This window comes from Convolutriloba macropyga, chromosome 7, assembly GCF_964194025.1.
Source record: "Convolutriloba macropyga chromosome 7, txConMacr16.3, whole genome shotgun sequence".
NCBI classification, from domain to species: Eukaryota; Metazoa; Xenacoelomorpha; order Acoela; family Convolutidae; genus Convolutriloba; species Convolutriloba macropyga.
This window is the reverse complement of record NC_134474.1, coordinates 114,035-128,170: the sequence shown is the minus strand read 5'-3', so window position 1 is coordinate 128,170 and position 14,136 is coordinate 114,035. Positions and strand designations below refer to the sequence as shown.

The window sequence follows — 14,136 nt, the reverse complement described above, 5'->3', positions numbered from 1 at the left end:
ACCCCCCCACACCCCCCCCCCCCCGGGGGGGACTGTCGTCCACCCTATTACTACTTATATGGAGTTGTTTTTTGAGCCACATTCAGTGTCACCATATCTTTCGGGGAATTATTACCAGAATGATAGAGTGTTTGGCGTTTTAGCTGCTCTCATTGCAGGTGCCGCACTGCCCGTAGCCAACAATTTTTCCTGGCCGCCTGCAAAGTGAACTACAAAAATACCCGTATTCGCCCCTAGATCCTATTCCTAATCTTAATACATTAGGGACGACCCTAAGCGGTCAAAGCCGCTATAACCAATCTTAATACATGGGGTCATCACCCCCCCCTCCCCCCCCCCTCCCGGGGACTGTCGTCCACCCTATTACTACTCATATACTCGAACTGCTTGTAGCTTAGAATGATAATCGATTTTTCGGATCTTTTGAACGAAATTTGTCCGCCTGTATCTGACCATAGTCGAACGGGTATTTTTTCTTGCCAACGTATTGATATTCAAAAACAATTTGTGTACACAAAACTCAACTCGTTCCCTTCCAGGATGTCAAATGGATAATCTGCCACGTAGGCATTTGATTCATCATTGTACTTCATGACGATGCTTCCTAAAGAATCCAGCATTTTAAAACCAATTTGTGTTTCGTTTTCAGTATATATAGGAAAACTAAAATACATAGAATTTCTTTGTTAGCAAACATGATTTCATCATTTTTTCCAAATGAAACCTTGTTTTTGTTGGGTTCATAATTCAAATTGCGCATTCTTGTTACCGTTTTCAATAGGATACTTATATACCCCAGATTTTCATAGACTACATATTAGAACTCCTTTTAAGAAGCTCTGTCCTCTGAAAAGTTTGAGAACAACTCCCTCTGGTATACTCTTTTGATAAAATTTGTAACCATGAGCAGACAATTTGATAACATGATTGGGGCATACTTGGTTTATCTTTGCTGAAAAGATTCACTCACAATTACTCCAATTACTCTCCAGACGCCTTAAAAACATATTTGTTATCAAAGTTTTTCCTGAAAATTGCCGAATTGTTTAATGGGAATATTATCAAAGAAGCAGATGGAACTAGAGAAACAGTAAACTCAATCAAACGTCGTTGGGTCACTGCTATTATCCACAAATTTAACCAGTTATTATCCAAAAAATTTTGCTGGAAGGGCTCTTGGTTGGAATTGGTTAAGCTGTAACTTAATTTTTTCGGTCGGTGTATGGTAAATCTCAAATATTCAGTTTGTGAAGGTTTGTTTCAAAATTTTTCGATAAAGTATATCAGCTTTAGACATTCTCTCAAATTCTGAGGCATAGGCACTTGGACGGACAGCTGTGTTTTGTGTTAGTTTTGTTGCTTGATTGGCTCTAGAGGTTTTGCAATTGGTCATTCTACAAAGATGTCCACTTGTCTTCATTACATATGCCAATCAAACTTTTAAGCGACTGAAATTTCTCTCTGCAAACCCAAATATTTTAGCTAAAGTTTTGATAAATCTCAATTTTTTGGTTTTGTGTAATAAAATCTGTGCACACATGTCAGATGAATCCCTGCCAGCATGTCAGATGAATAATCGCCAATGTAGACATTTGATTAATGAATTCTTGTTGTCGTTTTCATAGTGTACTTATATACTCCAGATTTTCTTAGTCTCCATATTAGAACTCTTTTTAAAGCGCTCCCTTCTCTGAAAGATTTGAGAATGGCTCCCTCAGGCATACTCTTTTCATTAGGTTTTTAACTTTTCGCAGACAATTTTTAACATGAGTGGTGCTAACTTCGTTTAACTTTGATGGAAAGATTCCCTCACAACTACTCTCAAGACGGCTTATAAACAGATTTTTTACCGAAGTATTTCCTGAAATCTGCCAAAGTGTTCACTGGGAGCATGTTCCTAGAAGAAGATAGAACTAGAGGAACAGTATACTCAATCATCAAATTTAACAATTTATTATCCAAAAAATTTCTCTGAAATGGTTTTTAGTTGGAATCGATCAAGCTGTAATTGTTATAATTTTTGGTCGGTGTATCGTAAATTTCGATACATTGGTCGGATGTATCGTAAGTTTTATCAGCTTTATACAATCTCAAAAATTCTGAAGCTCAGGAGATTGGACGAACAGCTATGTTATGTGCTAGTTTTGGGACTAGTAGATGTCATTTTCTCTTCATAACATTTGCCAATCAATCTTTTAAGCGACTGAAAATTTCTCTCTGTAAAACCAGATTTTTTAGCTAAAATTTTGATATCTCAATTTTTTTGGTTTTTTGTAATAAAATCTTTGTACACAAAACTAAACTTTTTCCCTGCCAGCATGTCAGATGAATAATCTGCAACGTATAGACATTTGATTCATGAATTCTTGTTGTCGTTTTCAGAAACGTCGTTGAGCTGCTGTCGTTGAGAAAGTTGTCGTTTCAGAACTCTTTTAAAGCGCTCTGTTCCCTAATAGGTTTGAGAACGCCTCCCTCAGGAATACTGTTTTGATAAAAATTGTAAACTTGCTCAGACAATTAGATAAAATGATTGGTGGTAACTAGCTATTTTTGATACACAGTGGTAAAGGACGGACAAGCATGAGGAACGCAGTGGTTCGAATCACCCATCGTTGAATAGATGTAACATCCACGCTAGAAAATGCGTAGTTACGCAAGGTCTCCGCCTAGGCAAGGTCTCCGCAAATATTTTTAAGGTCTAAGCTTTGAAATTATACAAGCAGGAACGCAGAAATCAACGCCTTTACCGCAAAATTATGTAATAAAAAAGGCGTGCATTTTCTAATTTGTCAAGCTATTTACCGTTTATTTTACATAAGTTCGCCAAAATTACTCGGCCCGGGTGGCTTCGAAGATTTTCCATCTGTTATCAAAGATTTTATTCATCAGTTTTTATATCAATGGGCTTCTGAAGCGATAGAAAAATCCCTTAGGGGAGTAGCCACATTTGAATTCTAAAATTTCCTCTCTCAGTACACAGTTTGTGCGAAGACAATTATAATTAGGTATACAAAACTTAAAAGCTTGTTCAGTTCGGTTAGAACTAACTTGTCAGGGAAGAATATGTTGTTGACATTGTCTGTTACTGACATATTGTACCAGCAATTGTGCTCACGCACCACAATGTGATCTGCTAAAACATGATAATGTTTGTAACTTTTAAAAAAAATCTCTAGAAACATTTTTGAGTAATTGTATCTGTGTGTGTTTGGGGTTAATGTGTGAGTGTGTGTGTTTGCGTTTGTTTGTTTTTTTTATTGTTTTTTGTTTTTTTGTTTGTTTGTTTGTTTGTTTGTTTGTTTGTTTGTTTGTTTGTTTGTTTGTTTGTTTGTTTGTTTGTTTGTTTGTTTGTTTGTTTGTTTGTTTGTTTGTTTGTTTGTTTGTTTGTTTGTTTGTTTGTTTGTTTGTTTGTTTGTTTGTTTGTTTGTTTGTTTGTTTGTTTGTTTGTTTGTTTGTTTGTTTGTTTGTTTGTTTGTTTGTTTGTTTGTTTGTTTGTTTGTTTGTTTGTTTGTTTGTTTGTTTGTTTGTTTGTTTGTTTGTTTGTTTGTTTGTTTGTTTGTTTGTTTGTTTGTTTGTTTGTTTGTTTGTTTGTTTGTTTGTTTGTTTGTTTGTTTGTTTGTTTGTTTGTTTGTTTTTTTTGTTTGTTTGTTTGTTTGTTTGTTTGTTTGTTTGTTTGTTTGTTTGTTTGTTTGTTTGTTTGTTTGTTCGTTTGTTTGTTTGTTTGTTGGTTTGTTTGTTTGTTTGTTTGTTTGTTTGTTTGTTTGTTTGTTTCATACGCACATACACACATACACACATACACATATATATTCGCTTACACACAAAACATACAAACACATGCAAACACATACACAAACATACATATGCACTCACACAAAGCACAAACATACGCACGCACACACAATTAAACACATACACACATACACACACAAAACACACACACACGCACACACACTTGCAAACACACGCACACGCATACATGCAAAACACACACATACTGACACACATACACATATATACACATACACCTACTCACAAATACACACAAACAAACACACACAAACACACATACACATATACACACACATACCCACAAATACACAAAAACACACAGTCACACACAAGGCACACATACACATACATATACACACAAATGCACAGATATATTTGCACACAGACAAAAAACCATATAAAGACACCCAGAAATACACCAATAAACACAGACACACACATACAAAAACATATACACACAAATAAACACACAAAACACATACACAAAAACCCACATACACATACATACACACATGCACACACATATACACATATACACATCACACACATACACACATACACACACAAACAATCGCACACACACACACTCACACACAAATATACACACACGTGCAAACACATAGACATACGCACACATACATACACACAAACACACACACATGCACACACAAAACACACATACACACACATACACACACAATCATACTCATATACACACAAGTACACATATACAAACATACACACATACACACACATAAACTAATACACACAGACACACACATACACACACATACACACGTACACATTCAAAAACACACACTCACATACACACAAACACACATACAGAAACATACACATACACATACATACACACATACACACATATATTCGAACACACCCACAAACATTCACACAGAAACTTACTCACATGTACATACACACCCTTACAAACACATGCACATACACAAAACACACACACGCACACGCACTCACAGAAACACACACTTGCACACACATACACACATAAACACATGAACACACATACAAACAATCACACATACACAAACACATACCCACATACACTTATACACATACATACAAATATTCGAACACAAACACACAAACAAACACATACATGCAAACATATACACCTACACACACACATACATACACACATATACACACAAAAACATACGCACACAAACATGCACACACACACACACACACACGCACACACAAATGAGCACAAACACAATACACACACACACACACAAACACACGAAAACATACACAAACACACACACACACACATACTGACACACATACACATGTACACACATACACATACACACACATAAATACACACAAAAGCAACACACAAACACAGACACACAAAAACACTCCCACACACATAAACACACTTACACACATACACAAACATACACACATACACACAAATACAAACACGCATACATGCATACAAACCTACACACACATACACACATGTAGGCACACATACACATACACACATACACACATATACAAACAAATACACACTTACATACGCACTCTTACACACACACACACACAAACACATACACATACCCAAACATAAAAAAATACACGCAGACAGACACACATACATAAACACATACACACGTACACATATAAACACACAAACTCACATATACACACATACATACACATACACACACATACACACATATACACAAATAAACATATACACAGACATACACGCACACCTACACACACAACCACAAACGCCCCTACACACCCGTACACATATGCAAAAAAATTCGCACATACACACATACACACAGATACACACACACACACAAAATTAGATACACACATACACACATGCACACGCATACATACACATACACATATACACAGACATACACCCACACATACACACGAATGCACACACACACACACACAAACACACACTCAAATACAACACATACACATGCACACTGACACACTCAAATATACACACACGTATAGACACATATACTACACAAATACATATGAACACGCATACAGACATGCACACATATACACACATACAAAGGCTCAAACACACAAAAACACATAAACACATACACACATGAACACAGATACACATATACTCACTCATACACACACATACACCAATGCTGGTACACACATATAAACTGTGTGTATGTGTGTGTATGTGTGTAGATGTGTGTATATGTGTGCATGTGTGTATATGTGTTTATGTGTGTGTATGTATGCGTGTGTGTGTATGAGTGAATGTGTGTATGTGTGTTTGCCTGAATGTGTGTGCATTTGTGTGCATGTTTGTATGAGTGTATTTGTGTGTATGTGTTTATGTGTGTTTATGCGTGTGTGGGTGTGTGTGTATCTGTGTGTATATGTGTATCTATGTATATTTGTTTGTGTGTCAGTGTGTGTGTGTATGTGTGTTAGTGTGTTTGTGAGTGTGTGTGTTTTGTGTATTTGCGTGTGTGTATGCATGTGTGTGTGCGTGTGTGTATGCATGTTTGTGTGTGCGTGTGTGTGTGTGTGTGTGTGTTTTGATTGTGTGTATGTGTATGTATGTGTATGTGTGTGTCTGTGTGTGTGCGTGTGTGCATGTTTTATGTAAATGCAGGTGTGTGTATGTTTGTGTTTTTGTGTGTGTACGCGTTTGGGTGTGCGAGTGTGTTTGTGTGTGTATAAATCTCTGATCATTGTTAGGAAACATAAGTGGAATAGGAGTGGAGAAAATCAGTATTGGATTTAAATTGGAAAGCAAGCTATGGATGGAATAATTGTGGTTCAATTGTATAAATGAAGTGGACCTTAAGTTTAAAACCAGCCCTGTCAGATTTAAGTTTTTGAGCTGAGTAGAGATGGAATTGCTGTGAAAGAAAGTTGAACTAAGAGGGATTTTCCAATCTGTCTGCTTTTCTACCCTTATCCCCATTTTTAATATCCCCATTTTTAACGGTGGATAAAATTTTCCACTCCCAACCACAACGGTGGTTTTTGAACGGTGGAATCGCGCAAAATTCCCGACCCGGTCAGTTTCCATTTATGAATCTCATCACATTGATAGATTTGAAAAAAAAGAAATAGGAATCGGACAGCCAAATTGGTATAATTTGTTCTGATGGAGCCATTGAATAATCCAGGGTCGAGGTGTCACCGCTAAAAACTGCTAAAAGATGTAAAATTTGCGGTGAATTTGAGTAAAAATGTAAGGTTTGCGCTCAATGCGATTAATGCGGTGACAAAAAAAAATTTAAGCGATGAAAGTTTTTTTCGCCGCTTAAACAGTGAAACAAAGTTTTTCATCGCTTCCAGCAGAATACGGTGAAAAAAAATGTTTCAGCGCTATCAGCAGAATGCGGTGAAAAATAATTCTTCACCGCTACCAGCAGAATGCGGTGAAAAAAATTTTTCACCGCTAAAATCGCAAACCTTACTAATATTCACCGCTTATTTCAAACGCTTATCGTTAATTCACAAGAATTATGAATAAAGTAAGTGACAGATGGCGCAATGGATTAAGAAGTTGCTGACACGCAGAAAATGAGTGGTTCGAACCCCTGTACGGCAGTTTCTTTTAAAATTTATCACTGCTAAAAACCGCAAATCTTACAAAATTCACCGCTTTCAGCGCATTCAAGGCGTAAAGATGCGGGCGGTTTGCGGTGAAAAAATTTTTTTTTTCACCGCTGTTAACGGCTAATCTTACATTATTGTTTGACAAAACCTCCACCCAGGATGGAATAGAAACAAAATGGTGGTATACTATAATGAGTTCCACCCAATATTCCCTATCTCTTCATTTTACTGGAAACCATCCAAAGTTCAACTTGCTTCTAATTGTTCCCAAACCCAATTGTTCCTTGTACCAGTTTTATTACCGAGAAATTTCGAGAAAATGGTCATTGAGCAAGAAAATAGGATTATCGTAATGCCCAGGTCGAGGTGGCCAGAACGAAGTGACCTCTCATCAAACCATCTTCCAGCGCACACATGTTCCCGGTGCGCTCGAGTTATATGCTCTGGAAAAAGCCGCGAGCGCACTTTTGTCATGACATGAAAATTAAAGATAGAACCCGGGCCGAGGAATATCCCCAAAAATAACGGGAAAAGAGTGAAAAGAGCGTAAAGATGAAAAAAATACACCCCTTTTTCTGCATTTAATTATGGGCGGAGGAGTAATTATAACTGTTTAATTTTAAAAAAATTAAATTGGAAGTAGGTAGTCAGGATTGATCCCCCATCTTCCCTCTGTCGGACGTGTTACTCTCACTTTGTGCATTAACCATTACGGCAACTGATGCTAGCATTTAATTTTTCGATTTCGTTATATTCTTAACTGTGTAAGAGGGCAATTTTTTTGTCAGTCCACCCTAAATTACACTCTTTGCAAAGAGTGTAAAAAATTTGCGGAAACGAGTGTAAATGTTGTGCAACTTTTTAAAATTACCTTTTACTCTTTTCCCCGATAAAGAAGAGTTGAATAGGCATTACACCCTAATCTCCGCTAATTAGGGTTGAATCAAGGGGAAAACTCGGACCAGGAAGTTATAGCCTTAGTACTAGGATAATTTCTAACCTATTGGTCAAATAGGTCCGCAAATACAACCGATCCTTGCTGCTATTTTCTGGAGGTTTTCTGAAAATATATGATGCATACAAACTTAAAATGTCCAACTTCTTGTCGATTTCGGATGTTTTTATTTTAGGTTCCTTCCCTCTCAAATTGCCACTTGCAAAAGATAAAAGAGTAAAAGGTAATTTTAAAAAATTGCACTACATTAACACTCGTTTCCGCACTCTCTCTACACTCTTTGCAAAAGGTATTTTTAAATAGTTGCACTACATTTACACTAGTTTCTGCACTGTTTTTACACTCAACACAATTTGCAAAGAGTGTAAAAAGAGTGCGAAAACCAGTGTAAATGTAGTGCAATTTTTTAAAATTACATTTTGCAAAGGGTGTAAAAAGTGTGCTGAAACGAGCGTAAATGAAGTTCACCTTTTTAAAATTACCTTTTTTTCTTTTATGTTTTGCAAGTGGCAATTTAAGAGGTAAGGAAACTAAAATAAAAACGTCTGAAATCGGCAAGAAGTTGAACATTTTAAATTTTTATGCATCATATATTTTCAGACAACCTGCAGAAAATGGCAGCAAGGATCGGTTGTATTTACGGACTTATTTGACCATTAGGTTTGAAATTATCCCAGTACTAAGGCTATAACTTCCTGGTCCGAGGTTTCCCCATAATTCACCCCTAATTAGCGGAGATTAGGGTATAATGCATATTCCACTCTTCTTTATCGGGGAAAAGAGTAAAAGGTTATTTTAAATAGTTGCACTACATTAACACTAGTTTCAGCACTCTTCTTACACTCTACACAATTTGCAAAGAGTGTAAAAAGAGTGAGAAAACGAGTGAAAATATATTGCAATTTTTTAAAATTACATTTTCCAAAGGTTGAAAAAAGTGTGCTGAAACGAGCGTAAATGAAGTGCAACTGTTTAAAATTACCTTTTACTCTTTTCCCCGATAAAGAAGAGTGGAATAGGCATTATAGCCTAATCTCCGCTCATTAGGGTTAGATTATGGGGAAACCTTGGTCTGGGAAGTTATAGCCTTAGTAATTGGATATTTCTCCCCTAATGGTTAAATTGGACATTAAACACTACAGATCAATGCTGCAATTTTTGCAGGTTGCCTAAAATTATATAATCCATGCAAAATTCAGTTGTCCATTTTCCTGCCTTTTTCAAAAAACTTTTTTAAGGTTTTAAGGTTTTAGGTTTCTTCCCTCTTCAATTACAACTTTTCTCTAAGTTAATTATTGAAAAGAGGCAGTTTTTCAAAGTAAGGAACATAACTTGGAGGTGTGTTATGCATAGTGTTCGAAAAATTTTTTATGGCCGTTACCAATCTAGACTAATTTAAAAGAAATGATTTTTTCAATCAATTAACTATTGAAACTATCATAATCAGAATTCAATTGTTGATTACCACCGTTTCCAGATATAAATACAGTAAAAAGGTAACAAAAACACCAACTTTGGAATTATTCATTTTTTAATTATTTTGCAAAAAGTGTCAATTATTTCCTCTAGTTAGTTTTGTGATTATTATTTCAAAAAGAAGGAAAATCAAAATTTTAATTGTTTATCTGGTTTTTCTCTTTTTGTAGAAAAATAAATATTAAAACATTACTTATTCATTTATCAAAACATTTTATAAAAAGTTCGTCCATCATCATTTACGGTGATTCAAACTTTCTGTGCGCACAATTTGGTGGCTAATTCTGGATCTATACAGTTATGATTTTTTAGTGTTTTCTGGTTTTTGGTTATTTATCTTCCGTCAGTTTGCTGCATATTATTTGCCACATCAAAAAAAATATGTTACACACCATTAACAAGACAAAAAAAATGTCAGGGTCTACAAAACTGGCGCTGGTAGTATCGGGAAATGATTCGTATGGCTTGTATCTTTCAAACACTGTAAACAGCAAAAACTATGGGATTCGGCAATGTCAAAAGTAGGCTTGAATTCTTTTTGACTTTTGTTAATTATTCACTAATTTTTGGAACCTATTCTATCAAATTAAAAATTATTATTTTAGAAAGCAGATTTTGAGAACTACATTTGACAACTTTAGAACCCGTTCTATAATGTCTAATTTGTCGAAATCGGATGATACTTGACTATTCCGCCCAGCCACAGCCCCCTTCTATCGGATGTTTGATCCAGGCCATTCAACAAGTGGTTTGCCTTTTAAAAATTTCTCGAATTTTAGCCACGGATTACACTCCAAGAGTCAAAGGAGCTTCAGACCAACTAGATCAGTTTGTAGAGAACAATGATTTAATTGATATTTCATCCACGATACTCACTGTCACCTGATATTCAGTGAGATTTTACCAGTTTCCTTACCATCAGAAAAAAAACAACACAGGAATAAACCACTAGCATTTCAAGACGGTGCGTACTGTCGGACTCCTCACCTGGCTTAGCTAATCAGATCGTTGAACTGAATAGTAATGATGGCAAATCTCCGTTACCGCTTGAGCCAAAAATTTTTCACCTTGATAAAATATAATCTTTATGACGTCCACAAATTGTAGCACATAGCACAAATCTGTAACATCTCAATTGAGATGCCTGCATTGGGGGTTCAACCTACAATGAATGGGTATGCTCTAAATCAGATTGGCATATTTGAAATGTACTCAACTTTTGTGATCAGCGACAAGTTTACCAAACGATTCATCTGCTCGTGTAGACGAAATGGTTCAATCTGCAACACTGGAAATGATTCATTGGGCCTCAGTGACAATTCATTCATTTTAGCAGACCTACATACGTTCTTTAGTAGCAATTTTTAACGCTAAACTATGTAAACGTTTGATTTCATTTGCAGTGATCTGCAATTTTTTTGTTTCTCGTAGAAGACTTCATCGCAAATTGTTACTGTGCTGTAGGAAAATTATCTGCAATCATTAAAATTATTGTTTACTGTGTTTCAAACAGAAGTGAAAAAAAGTTAGCAGCAGGAGACGAATTTAAAGAGAAACAAATTTGAGAGCGGTTGAGTTTGCTGCTCTTTACTATAAAAGCATCTTCAAGGAAACAAGCAAGAAAAAAGTCAACGAAACAATGGAGGCGCTTGTTTTCGGAGCCAAGAAGCTTTGTTTTCAAAAAACAATTGGGCTGTGCAGCAGAGATTTTGTCACAAGTTTCATAGCACCCAAAAATTGATAAAACCTCAGCAAACTCGAGAAACTACGTCCAAGTGAAAAAAAACTTGATCCGATGGAAAACTACAACTGCGAATATTTTCAATTTGATCAACCAAAGACGCTTTGCAATTTCATCAGACTTTTACCAAATTTACAGCAGCTGAGCTGTCAAACAGTTACTCAGAGCACATTTTCACGCAACCAATTGTTAAAGTTCCGCTCAATCCGAGCCGGCAGGGACATCCCTAAGCAGAGGCCAGCCGCCGCATTTTTGTCGCTCCTTTTTTTGGCGTGAAGCAGCTTGCGCATTCTGTCAAGGATCAGACAAGAGCATAGTGTAGGTCACAACAATTAGTTTTGAAGAAATGAAGAAAACGAAGATTGGCGGGATACGCTCCGATCAAAAATTTTGGTCAAGAAATATCCTTTTCTCAACCTTATCTTTATGCCTGATAAAATGTCCTTTGCGTCATTTGTAATTCTCATCATATCAATTTGTTTATCAGTATCGCAACGGTTTGCAGTTTGTCGGGAGTGCATCAGGAGATTTATTGGAATCGGGTTTGTTTTGCCCGGCCATCTGGTTTTTTTTTCATTACAGAAATTGAAAACAAGATACCATCTTCTCACAAATATGGTGGTGTCTTGATGACGAATATTTTCAGATTCTCAAATTGAATTATGTAAAACGTAGAATTTCTGACACTATCAGGATCGAAAAAAGTAGACGCAATTGATGTCTTGGGAAATGTTGAAGGATCTGATGCTTTTCTTTCTTCTTGTTTATCAAGACACGCGAAAAAAAATTAGAGGAACTACTCTACAATGTAACCTATGTTGACAATCCACAATTTTCTCCTGGTATACTCCTTGCGTTATATTTTGCATCAGAGGAAATGGCAAATTCTGCTTGAAATTGCCATTTTTGAACGCACAAAATGTGAAGGCATTTCAAGAGCTCTAGTGACATGTGCTTGATGGGACCGGGCATGCCCTCCAATTAGCAAAACAGACATTATAATTATTAGGTCAGATGATCAATTTCAATTCGCGTAGGTTGGTTCTGCACTCCAATCTTCCGATCTAGTCGGAAGCCTAACAGGGCCTAATTCAAGTGAAGACATCTCATTTGTAAAAACAAATGAAGAATTAATTGAAAATGCAACTGCTCAGTTATCTCACAGAATAACTCAAAAAGAACTTAATAAATCAGCATGACACCTTGTTAGCCAAACATTCAGCCACCACAGAAAAATCTTGTTTAATATCTGTTTCTCCAGCACAACCAGGTGACAGGTTATCTGCAGTCTTCCTTCGCCATGCTTATCTTGTCTCCAAACGAATTCCGTGCTGGTCTCAAGTACCGACTGGGTGTCCAAGTGTACCAGTATGAACGAGAATGTCTTTTATAAAAGGATGGGACTGTGGACGTAATGAGTGATCATATCGAGTTTTTCCAGGGTCGGGGTGATATGACCACTCGTCATACGGGACAAAATTGTGTCACTCTGCTTAAGTGGACATTTTTCAGCCATCACTGAGCAACAGAGTTAAAAACCCGACAACAACTCCAGACGGTGTGACATAATCCTACCTCTATGAAATGCGAGTCCGCAAGAAGCAATGGGTGTTACAATCACCTCTCCATTCCAATCAAATCCGGCAGAAAACTTTGGAGGTTGACTGCCATTCAGCAGATTACGAGACAAGGAAAATAAAATAAACCTAAACAGCAATAACAGACATTTACAATTAGATATCTTTTTTGAACAGAAAGTTACATTATAACACAAACAAATAATCTTCAAAAAAAACCTATACTATCCCCATAATTTTTTCTTCAATACAAAAAATATAAAAGATGGGACAGTCCTACAACAGTTAAAAAGATACCTTTGTCTTTTTTTAATGGATTCCAGAAAAGAGATCATTATACAAAAATTGAATATTTATATAGGTAAATGTTGTTTTCCACTCGAAAATGGAAACCACAATATTTGTCATTGTGAAGAACACGTACGTCTACAAAATAAGCACCAAATTCAGACGAGAAACAGAAAAATTCAGGCCAATTTTACAAGAAACGGTGTCAAGGCCAATAAAACAAAAATCTTTTACGTAAAAACTAAGGTATAATCGATTCTGCGTTTTTTGAACAACAATATTAAACTAAGTGACCTCTGAAAAAGGAAACTAGATAACAAGCATCAAAAAGGTGTATTTAGGCCGTTACAAGAAAAAACAAAGCATTAAAAGTCTTGGATGTGTTCAATTGTACATTTCTTAAACATTGAATTTGACATCCGACGTGTAATTTTGTGAGACTGGGCAATAAATAGACTAATGAAGAAAAGCGAAATGCAATTTTGAAACGTATGTCTGTTTTTTCATGTCATTTGATTCTAAGGTCAAGAAAAACCAAATGGAAAAATATAAATAGTGTACTCTGTTCATTGATATGACGCCGCTACGACCTTGAAATGTCCTGAAATTATAATACGACTGAAAACAACTAATATAAAGAAAAACGTGAAAAATATTAAATTTTTTGCAAAAAAAAACCAATGTCGAGA

The 14,136-nt window shown here is 36.1% G+C and overlaps 1 protein-coding gene across 1 annotated transcript in view; it reads right to left on the bottom strand.

The window, feature by feature from the left end:
* The window catches only part of LOC142342023 (kallikrein 1-related peptidase b27-like), a 33,854-nt gene that overhangs the window by 2,029 nt on the left and 17,689 nt on the right, over window positions 1–14,136 (bottom strand). Inside the window, exon 2 of the mRNA XM_075393190.1 lies at window positions 3,049–3,133. Within this exon, the coding sequence (XP_075249305.1) occupies window positions 3,049–3,133 (85 nt within the window). The remainder of the gene's footprint in view (window positions 1–3,048; window positions 3,134–14,136) is intronic.